A 24,319-nucleotide genomic window follows, 5' to 3' on the forward strand; every position below is an offset into this window, starting at 1 on the left:
TGTCCCCTCTCTACCTATTAAAAGTGAATTTTTCCCTTAGGGGTTCAGAACCAATTTTATACCTCTCTCCTAGCTTGTAAGTTGACCTGCCTGTAGTTCATCACGGCAGGTCCATTTAAAAGATCTCCGGCAAAGAGCCCCCTTATGGGAAGCCCATCAGACATTGCAGCGCCAGTCTGACGAGGAGCACCCCAATGATGAAGCATGACATCTAATCAGATGTGTGAGGGCTCTTGCTCCTAAACTTTAGGGTTGCCTCTCTTTCCTATCTAGGAATAGTGTATCTGTCATTGTTCTTAATCAAAATGTCTTTTTAGCATGCTTTTTGTTTCTTTTGTATCATCCACGCTACTTATTCATAAATGCGTGCGTTTCACACCTTTGCCACCCCTCATTTCTCAAATTAATTTATTTCAATATAGAATCTGTCCATTTTCATTTATATGCCCAACTTTCTCCATCTTCTGTCACCCTTCTCTCTCGTCCCTACCCCTCACGTTCCTCTAGGACGGTTTATACACACACGCTTTTCCTACTGTTTGTCACTATTGTCTCTCATAACTTTCCCACAACTTCCTTTTACAGATTTGCTGTCGTGCTCTCTTTATAAGTTACTCTCTTTGAAGTACTCCACTGTGTCCCACAAACTCTTCTCACTATCCCACTCTCACCCTCCTCTCACTCTCTCACACACACACGCTCCCCCACACACACACGTGTGCTCGCCCCACTCATGCGCGCTCCCCCCACACACACGCGCACGCTCCCCTTTCTCAAATCTTCCTTCCCAGTTGCCCTACTCAACCCATATTTTAATTTGTTTTGCTTTGCTCTCTCTACACCGATGCACACATATCTGAATGTGCCCCAATGTGACTATCTCCTATGCTTTCTTCAGTTTGTCAGTATTGACTTTGAGGTCCTGCTGATAATGTCTGAAATGCTATTAAGGACTGTAGATTTTAATCAATGTAGCAATTCTTTCAGTAAAAAATATAAATAATTATAAAAAATAACTTTTGCAGATTGTGCTGATTCTTTGGTTTTCCACCTTATGAGGAGCATCTTTGTTAACGAATAAGGCTGTATTATTAGGAGCAACCTAGTCACCTCCTAAACAAAAAATGTCCAGGTAGGGCGAACACATGCCAGCCTCTTCGAAAAGGTACTAAATAGGCAAGAGTAAGGGTTGCACCTCTTCAAAATGTTGATGGCCACCACTCACAACTCATCATTGACGACAAGACAAACATGAATGAATACTAAATTGTGCAAAAACTAATTTCAGCCACAAGACTGAGGATCTACCCCATCTCTTCATGTTCTATCCCTGCAAAAGCGATTGGTATTCAGCACATCAGTCTGACTATTGTATGCACCCTACCAGGCTTTTGATTTTCATCACTCGTCATATGTAAGCAGATTCAGTTTTCTTCTTTTTTCTTAAGTGAAAGGATTGGAGGAGCAGGCTTGCATTTTTAAGAGAGCATCTGAGGCTGTCTTGTGTACACTGTCTGACCAAGGACCCCACTCTGTAGTTAGTTTATATTTGATCCCTCTCCCCAACTACCCACAGCTGTACTCAGACCATGAAGGCCACTAATTAATGCTGCCTTCCCACCCCAACTCCACATATTACCACTCAGACCCTGTAAACACCTGGCCAATGCTGGCTTGCCAAGCCCTACTTCTCATATTCAAATTGTTTTCAGGTGTCCTAAATGCTGTTTCAGTGGCTTCCTTTGGACTACGGCTCTGTGGCATCCATGGAAGGTAACTTCAGACTAGGCTTATCTGTGCTATAATCTGGTGTTGCATCTGAGAAATTGCATAATTACGGCATTAGAAGGTAATTATGCACATGTTCGAATTTCTTAATGAATACTGGAAATAGGAATATAATGTGATCTGTAAACTGATACAGTCATTTTTTTGGATGTAGAATATTTGTGTATTATCAGAAGTGAATAGGCTCCTTCATTGGCATTATAAATATTTACATTAATGATGACAGGATAAATTCGCTGAAGAAAACTGTTAATTATTTAGATGGTTTGTTTAAAAACCTTTTAAAAGGTATTTAATATAAAGACTACAACATGGAACAACGTCATTCCGCTAAATTAGTAGTCTGTTTACATTCCAAGAAATTAAGATAGGCTAGAAAGTTAGGATTCCAAAAAACTGTAAAAAATGTGGGCTGAAGTAAAAACCTGTTAGCACATGGATTTCGATGTTTTGCTCCAGTGCAAGTTTCTATAATATAGCCAAACTCCTACCACCAACAATCCAAGGAAGCACCCCAAGGTACAGAAAATAAATGTGGGGTTTTTACTTTCTCCCTCTATCTCCACGTCCCTATGTAAAAAAAAAGAAAAAAATGTCCCCCTGCTATGCAACGTTCCCTTGATACACTGGGTACCACTGAATAAGGGTGACGTATCTCATGACAATACACGGGGTGGAGCTCCCATTTGGGACCAGGGTGGAACTCTATAAATATGCAGAATGTATTTTTTTTTTTTAATGCCATTTTCTCTTGGACAGTATCTGGAAACTGCTGGTACTTGCTGTTTAGCGGTATAATACCAGCATATGGGCCAAATTTACAAGAAAGTGGAGCATCAGCTGTGATGTGCCGCTTTTCTTGACCCGCCCCCCCGCTCCTCCCCAACACCATGTGTGCGCTGTATTTACAATATGGCTCACCATGGTGCACGTTAGGACAATACCATCAGAATTTATTATGCTATTGTGGTACTTTGCATGATTAGCTCCATAAATTGTGGTGCTAATCCTGCAAAGTAAAGAGAGGCCCATTGAAAGTAATGGGCACGTCATGTTAACACCAGTAAAAAATGATGCTAACAATGGCGCAGAGAAATGTTGTAAATGTCACTGTGCCATTTTTACGTACCTCCCTGTGGGGGAACACCCCCCTTGCATACATTATGCCTGCCGCAAGCATAATACGCCTCAAGGGGTTACGAAGTAGCGCAATGCAAGCATTGCAGCAATTTATAAATATGGCGAAGGAGAATGGCCTCCTTAACGCCACATTAGCGTAAAAATAAATTACGCTAGTGTGGCGGAAGCAGTGCTAGGACCTTATAGATCTGGCCCTATGTAGGCCTAAATATGTCTGGCAGATGTATGGTGTTCCTATATCTTTTTACAAAGATGTTGACACATTGAAGTTTATTACTTTATACCTCGTTCATGAACCAGTTGTGTGCTCTTTCAGACGTGTTCCTGTCCTTCTCTTGTAGATGGCAAAGGCTCCTTTTCATTGACCATTACAGTGGACGTAGACTTGGCTCCAACAGCTACAGCTCTGGCGACAATTCTAATGCCCTCCGGAGAGGTCGTAGGCCACCACACCACCTTCGAGGTGCAACGCTGCTTTCAGAACAAGGTGAGATAGACCTGCCATTCACTGACCATACGGGGGTGGAGAGTGGTGGCATATAGAAAATGGGGTTTTAATTACAAATATAAATAGCTCTGAGATTAAGAAAATATATGATCATTGTACATGTGCCTTTCTCCTAGAGTTCTAGAAACAGTCTTCAGGTAAAGTTCCCTTAATTGTGAAAAATAAACGAGACTTGTATAATTTTATTTTTCTGTTAGTTCTGCGAGGTGTAAGAATATTGTTTTTTCAGCAGTGAGAAATCTAAGGTTCGCACACACACACACACACACACACCGACACACACAAACACACACATTCTCTCCTCTCAAATTCTGGTCATTTTTCAGTGCTTCTTATCTGATTTTTAATTCCAGAACATGGCCAGTGTTTAAAAGCATAATGTCTAGGTTTCTTGCCAATAATCGTCATCACACAAAGGCTCTCATACCAAGATGGCTGGAGCGCTGTCCCCAAATGATACAGCTTTGTTTCATTCTGAGCGGCCCAGTATGCCTGCAGCCAAGTTTATTAGGTTTTACTGGAAGTGGGTCTGCACCAGTTAAAACGTGGGTGGAAAGGGTTGGGTGCTGCCCACTGCCTGCCCCCTCTAGCATCATGAGGAGTGCAGGCAGGGCTTTAAGTGGGATGAAAAATGTGTGTGTGTGGCGGGAGGGTGGGGTCTCTCTAAAAGGGGTTTGGCCTTTGTAGTTGTGGGCACGGCTTAAACACCTAAAATTAATTTCTTTGATTTCTATAGCGTGCCACTCTACCAGTATTTTGATTTCTCTTTGAGGTTTCTGCAGTGCTTAATTTGAGTTGGTGGTTTCCGGTGCTCAGCACCAGCCCTTAATTGCCAACACACGAGCTTGTTTAATTTAGAAATGAGCACAATAACAGTTGTTAATTAATTCGATATACATTAAAAATGACTATTAACAACCGCCCAAGCCATTCTCATGCCTTAGGTGCCTGCAATAGGCTGAAAAGTCACATTTGTAGGCGTGTGATTGTTAGTAGTTGTGTTAATATTATTATTGGCAGCACTTCCGTGATCATTATGTGGTGCAAGCTACAGTGGCCTCTGGTGAGGGCCCTGGTACTTTTACAAATTAAGCACTGGGTTTCTGTCATTGCAAAGAGCTATAATTACACAACAATCGACATACACCTAAAATAAAACCAGCCTGGCCTATTGGCTTTGTCAATAGTTGTCTGTGTGTGCTCTGGAGAGAGGCCAAGGATTGGATGACCGTGTATTCTCAACACCTTTTTGACAGAAATTAGTCAGTGTATTCCCCTGTGATGTTAACGATATCAATATAGAGCCCAATTGGGGCCATGCAGGTACCACCCATTTAAGCCATGAGTGCAGACTGTGTGACCCAGGCCACGCCCATCCCCCCACCAAGAAGCAAGACACCCCTGCCCCATGTTGTAAATCTACTGTCTGTCATTGATACTCAAATCAAATTCTCCAAGAATTCAGAATAAACACTAACCGTTGATGCCATCTAGTGGCTACATTTTAGAATGTGAAACTGTTTGACCACATTGTGTGATTCTAGGCAAACCTAGCCTCCCTTTCTTGTTATAACATGTGAGAGCTCCTTGAAATACGTGAGTTCAGGATGTGCACTGTACAAAAAAAGCTCTTGTAATTCATTTATTAGCCTGTGATTTTACTCCATCTATAATAAAAATCTAGGCCAAATGAAGAGTACACATGACAACTTACTTGCCTTTTAGTTCACTAACAATTACATTGTTATCAGAGACAAAGGAATTATTTTCTGTTTATGTTTAAATCTCTCACCTTTAATAAATACTTCTTAATGCGGAGATATAATCTGATGTACTAAGGTGAAATTAGTCCATGTGTTAAATGAATACAGTTGTTTGAATTACACCTACACATTAACATTTTCGAACATGACGTTTTTGCATGATCACATGTCGAATATTTTCAAGGTGTGGCCCATGCAGGGGCTCTTACAGCCAAGCCAGCTCCTTGGCTCGGTTCTTCCTGTTAATTTGCTTGCTCGCTCACCTCTTACAAATTCAGAATTGTGAAGCAACCTCCTGTGCCCTGGGGAAGATGTAAATCTGGCAAAGGGATTATATAGGGGTGAAGGACTTTTGGGAACGAGCTGGGCACCAACTCTACAAGGGAGTTTTCTGCCCATCTTCTTTTCGCCATGAGATGTTGGTTCGTCACCAGGTGACCGGCAACGAGAACGAATATCCTAAAACACATTGCAGATCTGACTTATCGTAAATGATATCGAAGATGTTTATAAATAAAATAAAAATGAGGTTAGATGATTCAAATGATGACGTAGGGGGGTTCTACGTGATACTCTTATTTTTCAGGAAATAGACTGCTGAAGCATCCCTCGGACCCACAAACCTGAAGTACTTGTCCGATGCTCGCGGGCCCAGGCAGCGCCCCCCCCCCCCCCCCCTTGTCAGTCTGTGAAAGAAAAGGATCAGTTTCTTTTGTCGACAGATTACATTCGGTATTAAAACAACAGTTATGTGACTTGGCAGAGTTTTCAATGTTTTACAAGGTGGTCGTAGAGAATATTCTCTTATTCTAAACCGAAATATGATGGAAAATATCTAGCAAAAATGTATACAGTTGGATTTTTTCCCACAAAATATTTTTAAAAACAAATTAACTATAAAACAATCCGAATTTTATTTAAATATTTGTTAGGATTTTGAAAAAAGTTAAGTTTTTTTAATTAAATGTAGAAAAAGTTGGAATTGCTAATTAAAAAAAGTAATTGATGTCATTATGTAGGCTGAAAGGGATAGAATTGTTAAGTACATTAATTTGCAATAAATTGTTAATCCGTGGCTAACAGACAGGCCTGTTATGCTTTGGAAAGAGTTCAAAGCAACCCCTTTATGATAAACGTCTCCATCTTCCCTTCAGTTGCTATAGCCTCTCCCGTTTTAACGTCTACACCCTCTGGTCTGTGCTAGTTACATGGCTATGCCCACACGACATGAATATAAACCAAAAACAATAAACAGAGGAATAAAAATCCTCAACAGGGAGTAGATATTTTGCTGAAATGTGTTAGGAAACAATCTTGATTTTCGTTACATTTTTCCTTAACTTCATGAAATAGGAGATGGGGGTCAAATGTATGTACGTATGCCTGTAACAATTAGTAGACGTAAGCCGCTTTCTAATGGCCCATGTGGTACTCATTTGCTATTACGCTCTTTTACTCACGTCTTATGTCGCCTGGTCGCAGGTTAACGTCACATTCTCTCCAGAGAAGGCCCGCCCGGGCTCCAACGTCAGCATCACCATACAGGCTGCACCAGGCTCCCACTGCGCCATCTGTGCCAAGGATGCGAGTGTGGGCATCCTGAGCCCCGACTATGGCTTGTCCTGGGGGGACCAGGTAAGGCTATTCTCCCCTCTGCTCGCCTTCGTCCACTTCCTACGAAGGTGGCGTCTTTTCCTGGCCGAGAAGTACTGAAAACTCACGGATGCTCCCCGATCTGCTGCCCTTCTTCGCCTCTACCCCTCTCTCTCCTCGTCTCTCAACCCCCTGCCTCTTTCTAGGTCTGGCTTTAGAGAGCATGAGCTGTCCTGCAGAGATACTGCCAGTTCTGCAGAAAGAGAGAGGGCAGAAGGTCACCCCCACCCATTGGTTGTCAAGCATCGTTCACGTATTGCCCAGCCCATGTAATTAAGCCATTGGTTGATTGTAACTGTCATTCACGATGTACGGAGTTTTCCTGTTTCTAACATACATTATTGTTCTTGTTGACTCCGTTTAGGGGTTTCTTTCCACCCTCCGAAGGAAGACGTTAAAAATCCAGTTGCCTCTCCGTTACTTCCAGCTCTAGCCTAACCCAACATGGGAAGACAAGGGAATGTAACAGGAAGGCCAGTTTTAAACGGATTGGCAAGTTTAGACCATGAACGTTAATCCACAAAAATGCCAGGGGAAGCGGAAATGACACAGCACGCCCTTTTACCCCCAGTTTAACTCAGGCACGTGCTTACACACACACACATTCACATGTAGGCACATATGTCCCACCTAAACACGTACTCACGCGCAAGCACGCACACAGCATGCAGTTCAAAGCATTTTTGTAACTTACCTCTGCTGCCTGGGAAGCTCATGTTCCAACTAATTGTTGTCCGTTTTTTACTACACTAATAGTGAATAATCTTTCATTATTCATAATCAGTGTAATAAATAAAAATGAGAAAAAACAAAGTGGGGCCTCTACCAATGTCCGTGAGGCGAGCTGGCACTATGTTCCTGGCGCTGATTGTGCCAGGCTCTGAGCTGGGGGTTGTCATGGGCTGCAAAGACAGTGCCAGAGGTCACGAGGGGCAAGGCAGGGGTCACAGCTGCAACCCCTAAATGGCGTCCATGGTTTAGACAGCACTAGGAAGGTCTCTGGATATACCTCCTAGTAAGTCATGCAACCAGAATTATTGCAACACCCCAAAAAGTAATGGAATTAAAAATAATCTCATACCCCCCCGAGTACACTATCCCTGCTGATGTACAGGAGACCACCTCACGTCCCCAGGAGGCATTGTCCAACTGCAAGACTGACGCAAGTTGTGTGGGCCAAGGCTGTTGTCTTTTTCAGCTGCCTATGGTTAAAGTGGCAGCTACACCGAATGGCTTTGAAAGAGAACCAGAAATCTTACAAATACTATGAGCAGGGATGGCTCGCTGGAGGGAAATGGGGCGGGCGGACCAAAAAAAAAAATAACATAAAAAAAATAAAACGTACCCTTTTTCTGAGCAGCGCTGCTCCATCCGCTGAGATCCGCTCCCTCTTGCATTGCAGGCACAGCCTCCCAGCCTGCCCTGCGTCCAATCCTACCACTGATTTCATGCTGCTGCCAGTATGAAAGCAGCGCTAGGACTGGATGGAGCTCCCAGCCAGGGCGCTCAAAAGCAGAGTGGGAGCCTTTGCCTGCTCTCTGCAACCCGGCAATGTGGTGCCGGGTTGGAGAGAGCCTGGTGCGCATCTATGTATGGCTGGCCTGAGATGGCCGGCCAAACAAACATGCACACTGAGGTCATGCCTGTGGCTCCACCCATTTTATAGCAAAAACAGAGTTTATTATGTTCTTATTATAAAAGGATTGCTGCTGCTGGCAGGGGGGGGGGGGGGGGGGGAGAGCCACTGGCTGAGTATTTACCTAGTTTCTTTGACTTCAGTTACTCTTTATGTCTGAGTTTGGACTGCACGGTTTCTTTGCATAGCCCTGACAAGGATAGGTCCTCGATGCCATCTATGAGATAGGCACGCCCACAATCAAACGCATAATGCAGGTTATGTTTGTATGCATGTGTGTTTTTGTGATTGGCTTCCAAGTCCAGACTAGACACTTTAATGTTGATGTGTCTTTTTTATATTTAGGCAGATGGGTGTAACAGACACATTCTGCTAGTTGTCTTTTCTGGACACGTATTGCTTTCTAGGACAATTGTTGTGGGCATGGCACTTTGTGAAGTGTCACTGCACAACCACTCACTGCTTGCTTTAATCCAGAACACGGCGTTGACAGTTTCATCAAGAACACGCAAGACTCTCCAGAGACCCTTACACTGCCAAGGGAAGACGCAGCTTCACTGTAACGCAAGACCCTCCGGAAACCCTTCCTCTACTAGGAGAAGGTGTCCACCAACAGCATCAGCCACACTCTTATTCGGGATTCTCCAGAGACCCTTCTGTGCCAGGAGCTGGCATCCACCAACAGCAGCACCCGCACACTAAGGCAAGACTCTCCGGAGACCCTTCTGTGCCAGGAGAAGGTGTCCACAAACAGCATCAGCCACACTCTAAGGCAGGACTCTCCACAGACCCTTCCTCTGCCAAGGGAAGATGCAGCCTCACACTAAGGCAGGACCCTCCAAAGACTAGTCCTCTGCCAGGAGGTGTCAACTGACAGCAGCATCCATTCACCAAGGTGGTACCCTCCAGAGTCCCTTCTTCTGCCAGGAGCTGGCGTCCACCAACCAACAGCTGCACACTAGGCAGGACTCTCCAGGGACCCTTCCTCTACCAGGAACTGTCGTCCACCAACAGCCGCGACCACACACTAAGGTGGGACCCTCCAGAGACCCTTTCCTGCCAAGAGCTGGTGTCCACCAACAGAAGCTGCCACACGCTAAGGCAGGACTCTCCGGAGACCATTCCTCTACCAGGAGAAGGTGTCCACCAATAGCAGCAGCCACACACTAAGGCGGGACTCTCGAAAGTCACTTCCGCTGTCAGGAGTTGGCATCCACCAACAGAAGCAGCCACACACTAAGGTGAGACCCTCCAGAGACCCTTCCTCTGCGAGGAGCTGGCGTCCACCAACAGGAGCAGCCACACACTAAGGCACTACCCTCCAGAGACCCTTTCTGTGCACGGAGAAGGCGTCCACCAACAGCAGCAGCCACACACTAAGGTGAAACTCTCCGTAGACCCCTCCTCGTCAGGAGTTGCCATCCACCAACAGCATCAGCCCACACTAAGGCGGAACTGAGTGGCAAATGGCTTCACAGATCGTACATCAGTGAAAGGAGCGGACATATTGTCCACTGAACATCAACCTTCAGCTGAGGCTGTAGCTGTGTGACACACAGATATTTTTATGTAGTCCTGCATGCCTATTGTGTAACCAAGGCCCATAAAAGTGTGTTTTGCTGTGTTCATTGTCATACGGTGCTTCTGCTGCACATCTGCCCTAAAGCTTTTAGCATGGTTTTTGCTCACTGCATTGAATACAATGAGCAGTAGCGACGTGAATTACATGATGTGGATATTGTCTGTTTAGCTAAAAAGTTTTTCTTGTTAATGATAGTATGGATTATATTATCAGTCAATGTAGCCCATATATGTTTGTTAATACTGGAAGCCCAAGTGTGAAAAGTCTGGCTAAAGATGTTTCACTACAGTGGTGTAGACACGGTTCCTTGGGCCGAAACAAAAATAAGAAGAGGCAGAAATGGGCAGAGTACTCTCCTTGTGGGTAGTAAAAGACAGCCATAATCAGAGTGTAATGAGACCCTTGAGTCCCTGGGCCCCCTAAGCCACTATACAGGGTTTGCCATTAACTCTTGTGAAAGAAAGCATGACCTACTGGCTTTGCCAATACTTATTCCTTCCATTCGTTCTCATTTCTTCTTTTCCCCTATTCTCGCTCAATCTCTCACTCACACTCTCTCTGTCTGTTATTAGTCACATTTTTACCTCGCTTGCATAAAATATTTTGAACATTGTTTAACATCAGATACTAATTATGCCAGGGCGAAGTTTTCAAAGTTCTGCTAAGCGGAACTCTGTGAGGCGCTAAGTTCTGCGAGCGGTGGCGTTTGCGTAAGTCGCACTGTTCCCACTGATTTTCAGCACCAGGATTTTCTCTCACGCTGTAAAATCAGCGCAAACTGCATTATGTGGAGCGTCAGAGGGTACTAACGTCTTTCTGCCGCTCTAGAGGCAGCTTCCTCATCGGGAGCGGCAGCTCTCTCAATGCAAGCGGTAGCGATTGCAGTGACCGACGCATTCAGAAATATCACTTGTGGTTGCCCATTTTAGTGATTTCTCTCTCTCACGTTCACCAACTTAACATTGGCAAGCCACGCAAGAGAAAAAACTCTGCTTTGTGAAGTTTTTCGGAAGTCCACACAGAGTGGGGAAAACTACGCAAACTCCAGCAGCGGAGCGGAATTCGACACCCACCCCTAATAATATTAAAGGACGTGATCGGAGAAAGGTTGATGCAAAATGGATTCCATCAACTTTTCGAAAAATATGTTTTGGAGTATATTTGGGGGGGTCGGAGAATGTGACAGGGCGATTGGGGTTTATTGTCTGTTCAGTGGATATACTGCATCACTGAGTCAAGGCTTCAGAGGTACTGTTTACTTCTTTCTTCCTTCTAGGTGTATAATCGAATACCCTACAGGCACGTTTCTGGGTCCTGGATTGATGGATTCAGTCTGACACAAAGCCAGTATTCCCCATGCAAAGATATGCCAGACATTGTCCTCGGGGGTGTGAACTACCAAGCGACGGCTGATGTCAACTACGCTGTGGACTGGCAAGAAGATATGCTGGTAGGTGCCCAACTTTCAGGGTGTTAAGGCCAGTATCTGCTTCTGTGTCTCCCCAGGGTCATTTGTGATGATGGAGGCATCATGTCACCTAGGGCCATATGTACGAACACATTTTCCCATTGACACAGAATGGGAAAAACCCTTTGGTACATCTGGCCCCTAGTGCCTTCTGCAAACAGGATACATTCAAAGCACTAGGTGCATTGGTGTCTGGAAAGTCCCAGTTTTGTTAGATAATTTTCTTCTGCTACATATTGTGTGGTGCAAATAATCAGCCATCAAAGTTGTCAAACCTATCAAAATATAAAAGTTGGAACTGGTTTCACCACAAAAGTCATGGTATTAGCTTATAGTTTTGAAGGTCATCAAAAAAAATAAATCTTTGTTGGTCTTCACACAATCCATCTCCTCATCCAAGTTTCTGTCTTTTTACATCCAGTATAAAATTCAGCCTGAGCCCAAAAGCATTTTTAGGGAGTGGCTATCACAAGGAAAAAACATAATACAAAATCAAGGCTACTTAAAATCCCTACAAAACTCCAACAAAGGCCATATCTGTGCAAAAAACATAACTTTGTAGAACCGTTGTTTACTTTTTATTTTGACAAATAAGTCCAGGACCATAGCGCTTCAATACTGTAAATGTAGTTACCTCAGTATTAGTTCACCTTAAATGCAGTGCAATACCTGTTCGGTGCCATATAGGTGGTGTTTGACTTGGCCCTCTTTGTTGGGTCATCCTCAGACTTTTTTGCCTTAGCCCGTCTGTTTTCTGAAACTGTTTTCATTGGCCTTTAGTACTCATCAAATTTAACCAGTGCTAAAGTGATTGTGCTCTCTCCTTTAAATATGGTGAAATTGACATAAACCAAATCGGCACATTTAATTTATTTGTAAGTCCCTATTAAGTCCCTATTAAAATGGTACTACAGGTACCCAGGGCTGGTGAATCAAATGCTACTAGTGGGCATTCGGCACTCATTGTGCCATTCACTTAAGTAGCCTTTTTAAACATGTTTCAGGCCTGCCATTGCAGATTGTATTTACAGTTTTAAGCTTCCATTTTGACCTAACAACATAAACCTTTTACCAGGCCTAAACCTTCATTTTTAATACATATGTCACCCCAGGTAAGGGTAGGCCCTATGCAGCTCATTGGGCAGGGTGCATTCTGTTTAAAAAGTTGGACATTCACCTTTTAGTTTGATGTGTCCTGGTAGTGAAAACCCCCAAGATTCCTTTTTCATTACTGCAAGGTTTACGTTTCCTATAGGATAACATTGGGGTACCTTCCTACATATAATAAGTGGTAAATGCTGTGTGAGAGAAGATGGAAATATCATGTTTTGTGTCTAAGGCATTGTAATTAAAACCCTCTTTAATTATAAAGTTGGATTTTAAGTCACAATACTGGAAATTCCACATTTATAAAGCTGGTATTTTCTTGTCCTAAACATTTGGTGGGTGCAACCTATTCCTGGGTCACATGAGTGGGTGTAGGTGGCAGTTGGCCTTTATATATTCCTCCCAGACAGCATCACAATAGAGGGTCTGGGTACTGACTCGATGGTTCATCTCTAGTAGGATGAGGGGCTGGAGCTGACATCCCCACACTTGAAATTCAATGGGGCTCCCTCTACACACACAAAAGGAACTTCACACTAGCCTAGTATGCCCACAGACAGAGTGGAACCAGAGCAGGGAGGTAGGAAATCCTAGACACCTCTATAGAGGGAATCTCCAGAAGCTTCTACCACTACAAAGTGGGCACCAGGTATAACAAGGGAATCCTTAGACCCACTCTTCAGGACAATAATGGACCTGTGGATAATACAGAAGGAGGACGACCTGCTGTCCTGCTGCTTGAGGCCTCCCCTGCTTGCTGAGAAGGAAGACTACACCTGCACCCTTCAACCCAGGCTGAAGTGACTCCATCTGACTGACCTCCTGTTCGGAGCTACATGGACATAACAAGCTCCAGGGTCCTTCCTGCATCTGCCGAGCTGCCCTGCTGCCTGGATCTTCAACTGGAACGCATGGAGCCTTGCTGGCCTATGCTGGAGTGAGTTCCTGATCACAGAGAGGTTCCCTTCAGGCCCTGAATACTTGGTGTGGAATCAGCTGGGCTCTACTTGAAGAAAGGAAAGAATCCTGAAGTTTGCATTTCTTTGCTACCACCTACAAGCCCAATCGTGCCAAGAACTTGCTGCCTGTGCGACTGCCAACCTGAAGCTCCAGTGAACCAAACTCTTCACAATGCAAGAACCATCAGCGACAACTGGCAAGATGATATCTACACTTTGCGTTACAGTATCAACAGCCTTCGGTGACCACCAATGCAAATCTGCAGCAACGACTGTCCACGACGTCCAGCAGGATCTTTGTGCTGCAGCAACGAACATCTGCAACACCTAGTCTGCTCTTCGCGCTACAGCAAGATCATCCCCAATGCTCCCTTTGCTCCTCACTGGCTCATCCATGGACTGGAATCTTTGTGCTAGAGTAACTCTTGCAGTAGGACTAACTGGATCACTCTATCCAGCCGATACTCCAACATGGTTAGCCTAAACTTGTGTTTTTCATCTGGTCTGGCATGGCCAGATAATAGCAAGTGGCACTTTTTTCCTTTTTAGAAGCTGTACACACCTTAAATCTGCAAAATTGAATATTCAGTTCTACTGACTGGATTTTTGTTGTTTTGATGTCAAATAAATTATTACATTTTATTTTACTCTATATTTACAAATTGATGTGGGATTTTTCTTGTGTTGTGTTTTCACTTTATTGCTGCTTATGTGCTGCATAAAAACTTTACATATTGCCTCTGATGTAAGCCTGACTGCTTTTGTGCCAAGTTACCACAGGAGTGTAAATGCATGTAAAATATGAAACATCTCTGTAGTAAACACACTGACCCACTGAGCTGCATTACTGGCATACAGCTCTATCACATACTGGTTACACATAGTGCTCTTCACCATGAATATAACGAGCTATTTTCTGACAATTCAAGTCTATAATTAGATTATAAGTAAATCCCAGCAGCAAGTGCATTGATGACCTGATCTGTTTTAACGTAATTGTACCCTGAAACTTACTAGACACACAACTAATGCAGGTGCCTGAACTGTCTCTGGTATCCCAGAATGCAGTCTGTTTATGACCATAAGAGCAAGCAGCAGCTTTAATATTTACTTTTCCTTGACAATTTGAAGGAAGAGTATGTAACAGTAATGCATATGTGGTGGTAATAGACCATATCTTGGCCATCACTTACTTTGCCCCTCATGTCTCCACCCCTCATACCTGTGCCCTGCCCTCCATAATCCACCCCTTTCTTGTCCAACCCAATATGTATATTTCCTGCTTGAAAGAAATATACTTCTTGGGTACTTTAGTAGACTTTAAAGGGATAACTCTCATAGACCACCGCATCCATTTTAGAGTTTAGGCATAAAAAATCAGCCTATGTTTTTATTTCGCATTCCTCACCAGACTACCCCCCTCAACACCAATCGGAGGTCATGTGTGGAACGTTTTTCTTATATGGGTTCCCTTCTACCTATTTTGGGAGCAGAGCACTTTTCATCTCAACTGCTGTCAGCAACACTGAAGTAGTGATTTCTGCCCTCTGCCTAGAGGGCATATCGACTGCTCGAAAGATGAAGCAGCCGATGGTCTCTGTGGCAGTACTGGGTCTCGGCAACTACTAAGAGGACAAAGGATCTGAATGACGCCTACTTGCTCTACTCATTATGTCATGTATCCAAAGAACCTCTGATTCTCACTGGACGGTGTTCATTACCAGTACAGGATGCTCCTGTTTGGACTAAAACTATGTTTGGGATGTTCACCAAGGTTCCGGCATCTCTGGTCGCTTGGCTTCAGAAACAGCAGGTGCTCTTGGAACCCTATCTTGACGATTGGCTCCTACATTCTTCTACATCACAAAGGAGAGTGGAGCACACAGAAAAGGTGCTCACCTTACTGAAACAACATGGGTACATAATTTACATGGCAAAATCTACCACCTCTTCCACCTCAAGATCGAGTTTTCACAGGAGCAAGGTTGTTGATGAATTTGGAGATGGTAGGTCTTCTAAAGAAGCGGATCCAGAATATTCAGGCTTGTACTCTGAGACTCTTCAGGCCCCTGTAGCTGCAGATTGGTTGCAAGTGCAGGGGTCTTGGTAGCAACAATAGTCTTGGTCCCTTGAGCAAGGTTCCATCTGAGCAGACTCATGAGCTCTATTATGAAGTACATCACAGAACTCTTCCAAGTTCTCCCGACAGTCTACAGGAGGTGTTGTGGTGGTTCATTCTGCATAAATATTCAAAGGGGACATTATTATCTCCTACCATCCAATGATGGTAACCACAAATACCAGTGCTCTGGGGTAGGGAGCTTGGATGGGCTCCCGGTAGATGAAGGGAAGGTGGTTATCGATCTAATTGTGCAGATCTTCAAACTGGCGGGAGCTAAAAGCAATCAGGTTTGCCCCAGTACGGTTTTCTCCGTATCTAAAATTTATATTTATTAATCAGGACCTGGACATGATAGCAAGGTCCTACATAGTCAGACAGGGTGCAAGAGGTCAGTTTCTTTGGCCAAGATTTCACAACACATCTGCTCGGCAAAGAAAACAGTGATTCAATTTTCAGCATATATATTCAAGGAGTATTGAATGTGGAGGCAGACACTCAACAGAATTCCAGGAATTTGCACTCAGTCCAAGAGTTTTCCTTACATGCTTTGCTGGAGATGGGGAAAGCCAGCAATAGATCCATTCCAACAGCTCAGAATTTCCCAGGGTCCTTTTTGGGCCATGAATAGAGGGGGGAAATCATGGGGGTAGTATCCTTTTCTGCTATTTCCTCTGATTTGCAGGACCTTAACCAGGATAAGGGAGCAGAGAGTGCTGGTGACAGTGATCGTGCCAGCTTGGCCCTGCTCATATTGGTTTCCTCTCTTGTCCTCCGAAGATTCCTACTCTTTCTCCAGAATCTTTCGTCTGGATCAAGCTGACGCATGGGACTAGAAAGGGAGGAGTTGAGAAGTAGCGGGATTTCAGAAGAGGTGAAGCTTCCAATGCAGGCTTCCTGGTTAACTCTCACTTTAAGAGCACATTGCAAGAATTGGAATGTCTTTTTATTTAGTTGGTGTTCCTCGAAGAGTCTAGCTATCTATCTAGCAAAGTTGTCAAACATGTTATCATTCCTAAAGGATGGGTTCTCTTTGAGGATGATTGTTCCGATTTTTAGAATACAATGGTCCTTGATTAAAATCGTTTGTGCGCCCTGGAACAACTTGGCAGATGGCCTTGACTTGTGTGGGGTGGTGGGAACCTAGGAGGGGGCACTGAGTCAGAGCCTTGAATTTACTGGTGGTGTAGGCTGGTGGGCACCTAGCAGGGGGCATGAAGTGAGAGCCTGGCATGGACTAGTGGTGTTGGGTGGTAGGAACCTAGGAGGGGCATGAAGTCAGACCTTGGAATGGTCTAGTGGGGCAGTGGGGTGGGAAACTAGGAGGGGCATGGCGTCGGAGCCCTGGAAGGTCTGGTGGTGTAGGGTGGTGGGAATTTAGGAAGGGCATAAAGTCGGAGTCTAGTATGGTCTCGTGATGTAGGGCAGGGGGGACCTAGGAAGGGGCATGAAGTCTGAGCCTGGCATGGGCCGGTGGTGTTACAAGCAGGCACCTGGAATGGATTTAGGGAGGCGGGACTCTGGAGTTGGGTACACAAGCCTGAAATGCTGTTAAATAAGGGCAGGGGAGCTGGGGGTGAAGAAAAAGACGTGTGGACTGAGAGGAGAATTATTTATTAATTATATCTTTTTTTACATTTTCTTTACCAAAACAGAACAGTTTTGGATTGATAACCTTCTGCAATGGTTGTACTCAGAAGCCGAATGTATGCCCGAAGCCCAACAACTGTCAGCCGACCTCATCACCTACAGCATGGCCAGTGCCCCTAGGAACAAATGCAATGTTTACCACCACTTTTGCGTCCGGTAGGTATGGGGGCATTTGGGATCATACTAAGAGGGGATCTTACAGGTAGAGTCATTCATCTTTGGGAGCACCAATGAGTCAAAAAAGGTTCTTGCACTGAGAATATACTGTTGGTAATCCGTGATACACCCTTCTGTTCCTAGCTGCCTTTCAAATAAGCATTGGAAAGCCCAATTGTTTTGACCTTAAAATATTACAAAGATGTTTGTGAGTAAGTAATACCCTACACTGCTGATGCTCATTCTCTATCCCTGCTGAATGCTACAGGGGTTTGAAAAAATGCCTTTCCCTGTGCAATACCCCAAACTACTTTTGTGGGCAGAAAGGGTGATAAGAAAGGGTGATAACATTGCAGGGTTTAAGTAGGGTCTGTGGGAATTCCTATTTTTTTTTGCCCTGAGCTGCGCCCTCAGGACAGCACTTTCTAACATTTAAAATTACTACTTTTCAACCATTCCTAGAAATGCTTGGAGAAGTCATAACTATTCCCAATGTATTCCAGGAGTAGAGTTGGAATACTAAATAATCCTCCTGGAATATATGGGGGAAAGTTGTTTCTTATTAAAATATTCTAGGACTGGAGTTAGAATAGTCACTTTGATCTGCCAGTGTCAACCACGCCCCCTGCTGCACTCAGGGTGCAGTTCAGTGCCCAGGATGGAAGGGGTGCCAGGGGAAAGGGAAGCTCGCAGGCGACAAAGAGCTTAGAGTTAGGTGAGTAAATAAATTAAAAAAGAGCCAAGCCAAAAATCTGACTGGGCTGCAGGAGTCCGTAAATGAGCCGAGACCTGATAATAGTATCTACATCATGCAACAAACATCATATGAAAATATGATAGTGTATTTAAAATTAAAAAAAATATATTTCTTTAATACGAAGAAGCTTTTCACCTTAATACATCATATTTTTTTTTTTGTTCAGCGCATACCCTAAACTCACGCATTGGAAGTTGCTCTTTTATCCTATAACGAAGAAAAAGCAAGCTCTAAAAAATTAAATATTTGCTTAGGATCACATAATTAGGTCAAGTGGGGATTCCAGTATTGGTCGAAGCTCTCTGCTTTCTGATTATGCAATTCAACCACTAGACAGCTAACTTTCCCACCTTTTTAATGCCAAAGATTTATGCTTTGTTTATAATTCTTGGCACAGAATGATAGAGCATTAATGGCAGACAGAGGCCGTATTAAAGCTCAGCTTGTTTTTGGGCTTGAGGGTGTAAGAGGACCTCGAGCTGAGCCAGAGCTAAGCCTCCAGAAAAGGGCCTGGGTCGAGCCTTAAGTGGTTCCCCCACCTCTAAGAAAGCAGCACAGGGTCCAAAGGGGGCTGAGGACACCAGTGCAAGACGCACCATTGGACCAAGGTAAGACACAAGGGCCCATATTTATACTTTTTTAGTGCCGCATTTGCACGATTTTTTACGCAAAAACGGCGCTAACTCATAAAATACAATTGTATGAGTGTGCATGTTTGTGTGTGTGAATGAATGTGTGTATGGTGAGTGCGTGTATGAATGAGTGTGCGTTTGTGTGTTTGAATGTATGCATGTATGGTAAGTGTGGTATGAATGTAAGTATGGTGTGTGCGTGCGAGGAGGTGGAGTGCCTACGGGGATCGGGGTGGAGGGAATGCCTACGGGGATTGAGGGGGTGCCTATGGGGATTGGGGGAGGGGGGGTTCCTATGGGAATCTGGGGGAACAGAGGGGAATACCTACGGGGACCGGGGGGCTTCGCTGTTTGAGGGGAGTGGGGGGTTTGTAATGGACTCCGGGTGGGCATCCTTCATGGGGGAGGGGGTTTGGGGGGGAGAACTGTACTGGTGACAGGAATGAGAATTCCTGCTGCCAGTATCCTTTCCGCCAGGGTTTTTAGTGGTGTGCTACCGCCACGGAAACCATGGCGGAAAGGCGTCCCCAAATACCACCAGCGGTGATATGTGGACTGCCAGGTCAGAGATGCTCATCTCCGGCCCAGTGGGTCCGACCGCCATGTCGGTAAGAGTGGAGATGTGGCGGGTTGGCAGAGGCCAACCCACCACACTCATAACGTAATGTGAAGTAATGTGATGTAATAATGTGAAACCGCCACCCTGGCAGTCAGGAGACAGCCATGGTCAAAATGAGGGCCTTAATGATAAAGGCATGCCAGTGATGCCCAGGATCTGCATGAGGACCATGCAGGGCCATCTACCCCCCAAGAACACTTATGGAGAAGCATCTGTCACTCCAGATGATGCTAGCCGGGGTCAACACCTAAGGACTCTTACACTGATGACTTTGGTCTGTTGTGTTCTTTGGAGGGCGTAACATAGATTTAGCCTTCCAGTCCTGTCACCTGGAATATTATGGTGTCTGTTTTTTTTTTCTTTTTAAAGACGAATCCTGAAGGGGCATTAGGGAGATTCTGATTCTTGGCCACTGGTGGGATGAAGGTCATATGCAGATTAGGTATTCATCTTCAGCATCAATAGATCCACCTAGGCTGGAGTGAAAATACAAAGCTCTAGACAGCTCTACTAAGTGTCATTTGTATCAGGTGAAGAAGTCTCATGGAGTTACTTAAATTTTGACAGGAACCCTGCTATCCATCCAAGTTAGCAGAGGCCCTAGACTCCGCCCCCTGCTGGAGGACAAACGGACATAGTTTGAGATTTCTGTCTGGCAGGAAACTCACAGCTTTCGGTGCTTCCACCAAACTGGGGATGCCCAGAAGGCAGTGCAATGTGCCTGGCAAGTGCCTTGTTTTTCTTGACCCCACTGAGTATTTTGTTTGTTTTAGTTAAACAGTATGTGTCACTAAAACAACAAAAGTAAGATAATGTACGCAGAGGTTTGTTTCCTGAGTGTAGAGAGCATTATAAGATTTCCTCTACTCTGCATGTTTTGTCAGCAGATTTAAATAGACAAAATTGATATCATACAAGCAAATTGTTTAAAATAAACACCAGTCCATAGCAATTAGGTAATTTGTAGAAACAAATTGTTGTGATGGTGTTCATGCTGTCCCCATGTTGTACAATGTAACCTAAAGGTGCAACAACAGACCATCCTTGTGTGCCCCGGGACATCGCTGCGTTTTTGAAAAGTGCCCCTGTAGGTTAGTCTTCATGGTTTCTGAAACCGGAATTGGACTGTTGACACGTTTCGGCCCAAACTACTTCAGTATTTTCTTCAAAACAAGGACTGTGGGTTTCCTCTTGTCACCATGGAAGTTGATGTTCCTAGGCACTTGGACATGTCCTTGTGAAGCCTTGGGCAAGTCATATACATAGTGCCCTTATTGGGAGGGAATCATCTAAGTGGGTATGTTCAGTAACTGAACGAACGCCCCAGAGGAATGACTGGTGCACATAAAGCCTCATTTAGGTCTGTTGAATGAAGTCCCGGGGTAGGCCGTCTGCCCTCCGTCATGTAATTTGTGTTGCAGCAGCCTTGGAGTGTTTCCAACTAACGCTGCAAGTCCAAAGGCTTTATACCCACCTGGTTTGTGACACTTCATTCCTTTGTGGAGTTTATTTTGGCTCCTGAACACCCCCTGCTCTGTTTGAGACTTTCTAAAGACTGCATTACCATAGCGCCTAGGAGGATTCATATCTGTGTCAACAAGAGAACACTCCAAGTCCTTCTCTGAGGAAACAGCTAAACCAGTTCTGGTCTAAAAACGTTGGCAGCCCTATTCAGATGCAGGAACTCTAAATAATAACCTACAGGAGTACTTTTCAAATACTTACCTAGCACTCACAAGGTCAGTGTGCTACCCCTCTTTTGGATCACTTTGTACAATATGGGAACAGCTTGAGCACAGGTAATGACAGTTTGTTCCCACATTACCGAATTGTTATGGAATGGTAATTATTTTAAACACCTTTTTTGAACCACCACGGTTGTTCCTTTCTTAATATACTGACACAACATAATTGCTTACTGAGCACTCTTTCTCGCTGGCGACAGCCTCCCTTTCTCATGATTTTAGTTGCTAGTGATTGACTGTGTAAAGCTCTCCTCTAACTTTGTAACAATGTCCTGTGTGGCTTTCAACCTTCTAGCAATTAAGTAAAATGTGTATGCTGGAGGACCTCAAGTGAAAGTTTCTTCTCCATTACTACATATTTATTTGCTTGTATTTCATCATTGCAGAAAGTGTCTTGGTGGTATGATTTTTGTTTCATATGGCGTCTCTTAGGACCATATAAGCAATATTAAACATACTACTAGCGGCAAAACAAGAGCTGGTGCTTCGATGAAAGAAGCGCTCTCCACAGTGACAGTGACTGGTCGAGATGTATATGTAGTATTCGATGAAAAAACACAAGCGAGTTAAAAGAGTGTGTAACAAGGAGCGCAAATTCATAATTATGTGGCAAATTACGTGGCCACAGAATCGCTTAAATCCAGTGTCCCTGCTCATAGGCTTAGATTGCTTGGTCCTTGTTAAATCATTTCTTTAGAAGCCTGTAAGTGACAGTGTCCAAGGTGATATGCAACTGACGAGAAGTGCATTTCTGCTAGTTTTGGGGCTCAAGGGAAGAAGTGCAAGCATTCGTCCTATTCCAGGTAGCTCTCCTTGGTTTGGTTTTACATATTTTTTATGGGCGAGCGCAAAGCGTTCCGTCCATAAAGTAATCTCTCTTTGGGCTTCAAACCACGCCCAGGTCACGTCAGTCTCTTTCATTGGTTCCTGGGCTTGCTCTTTAAAATCTGCTTGCTTTCATTTGTGAAAGGCTTGCATACATCATGCCTCTTCTGGTGTTAAGCCCGCCTACACAGCACTGGTAAACTACTAGAAACATACGAGGCTCGATGTTTTCAGCCTGGTTTCTGGACTACTTTATCTGTTAATTTTTCCCGTAGTGCGATCGCACTGGGATTTACATAGCGCGGTCGCGCTCCGTTTTTTCGTTTTCAATTTCAGTGCGATCACGCTGCATTTTACATAGCGCAATTGCGCTGTTTTTTTTTTTTCTTTTAATTTGTGTGGCAAGAAGAGTTAGGTTAGGAGTTTACCACGCAAATAGCACCAACTCGAGCAAATGCAAGCCCCGTTGCATTGAAATTGCTTGTTTTTGTTTGGAGTTTCTTCTCTTTGTGTTTGTTGCTGCGATGGTTGCAGTGTTTTTTAAAAGGGGAAGGTGTGCTGTGTCCTATGAACTGACATGGAGACCCTTGTTAGGGTGGCTGGGATATCAGCACATCCAAGCAAACCCCACGAGTCTCTAACTGAAGGCGGGATTATTCGAAGGCACAATTAAATGTGTGAGCACAGAATACTGAGGAAGCGTAATCCTGAAGCCATCCCGGGCCTCTTCAATCCATTTACAGCCCCTCCCTGCCCCTTCAGCTCACTCTCGCAGCTTTCTGCTCTTTCCTTTGTAACGCTTTTTCATTTTTCTATTGCTTTGTCTTTCTCAAATGTGTCTTTTGTTCGCAATAAATGCTTGAGGCAAAAAATTAAGCGCAGGCCCTCAGAAATAAGTACCGGACAACAAGCACAAATTAAGCACTGCTGCGGATATATCGCTAATAAGAGTGCATCCAGCCGCAGTGCCTGCAAGCTTCAGGTCTCAGGCCACCCCTCCAGCACTGAACACCTTGCAATGCATGTGAACTGGGGTCATAGGCAATTGGCAGGGGGTGAGGGAGTCAGGGTATCACCCCTAGCCATCAGTGGTAGCCTCCAGTCGTAACATTGTTTTCTGTTAACAGGAGTCGGTAGCACCTTGGCTGATCGGGTGATCTCATCTGTTCGACAGAACTTCCCGGAGTCGTGGTTATGTGACGTAGTGGAAGTGAAGTACGTAGATACGTCATCTTCAACGTTCCTTCCTCTTCCGTCCACCCCTCCTCTCCCTTCTTCCACCTTCTTCCCTTCCTTCCCACACCCTTTCTTCCTCCTTCGCTTCTCATGCCCCTCCTTCCACCTCCTACCTCTTTTTTCTTCCTTCTCCTCTGCCTTTCTCCTCTGTGTTTGTCTTCCACCTTCTTCCTCCGCTCCTCGCTTTTACTTCTCCATCCTCTGTTCTTTTCTCTGCTTATTCTCCTTCTGCTGCTTTCTCTATGTTCGTCCGGCCCCCTCCCCTCTCCCTTCACACTCTTATTATCAGTACTCTCATTATTACTATGTGATTCTTCTTATTTTAATGTAATGTTATTGTAACTTGTATTAATATCATCATGGGTATTGTTTCTGTTAATAATTTCCACTATCATTAACTTTAATATGGCATTCCTAGTACTTGCCTGTTCAGCATCGCGGAGGGTCAGTCATGAAAGTCCGACAACTCTAGATTACAAGCAACTTTAAATGAAGTTGGCCTGGGATGTGGGCAGGTTACTGGGGTAGCTGGGGCTGCACAGATGGAGAAAGGCCAGGGAAGTACTTGTGACGTAAGAAGGGATACTGTTCTGATGTAAGGGTATATGACTGTCACCAAGGACGCGCTGCACTAGTTTTCATTTTTTTTTTTAACTTCTATCTTTTTATTTTTGCAGATATTCAGTAAACTAATACAAATGTAGTTATATTTTGTTTTGTTTTCCTAGAAAGAGTAAGCAGGTAGTTATAGTTCAGTGGTGGCTGGTGACTGAAAGCAGTGGTGGGGCACAAATACAAGACGGAATTGCACCTTGTGAGTGAGCCTCACTACCCACGTATTTCCATTCACCTACTCACCCATTGCCTTTGGTCGCCTACCCATTCACTCATTCACTCATCCACATTGTCATCCACTGCAATTCACACACCTCTTGTACACAGACACCCACATTTTCTCAACCACTCAGTCAAGCCC

At 44.4% G+C, this 24,319-nt stretch overlaps 1 protein-coding gene across 1 annotated transcript in view; it reads left to right on the forward strand.

Annotated features, from left to right (window-relative positions):
* Positions 1 to 24,319, forward strand: part of LOC138303637 (alpha-2-macroglobulin-like) — a 219,002-nt gene that overhangs the window by 84,215 nt on the left and 110,468 nt on the right. The window contains exons 14-18 of the mRNA XM_069242934.1: positions 3,270 to 3,415; positions 6,682 to 6,834; positions 11,347 to 11,520; positions 17,379 to 17,529; positions 23,235 to 23,322. Coding sequence (XP_069099035.1) covers positions 3,270 to 3,415; positions 6,682 to 6,834; positions 11,347 to 11,520; positions 17,379 to 17,529; positions 23,235 to 23,322 — 712 coding nt within the window. The remainder of the gene's footprint in view (positions 1 to 3,269; positions 3,416 to 6,681; positions 6,835 to 11,346; positions 11,521 to 17,378; positions 17,530 to 23,234; positions 23,323 to 24,319) is intronic.

Source organism: Pleurodeles waltl, chromosome 7 (assembly GCF_031143425.1).
Source record: "Pleurodeles waltl isolate 20211129_DDA chromosome 7, aPleWal1.hap1.20221129, whole genome shotgun sequence".
Classification (NCBI taxonomy): Eukaryota; Metazoa; Chordata; class Amphibia; order Caudata; family Salamandridae; genus Pleurodeles; species Pleurodeles waltl.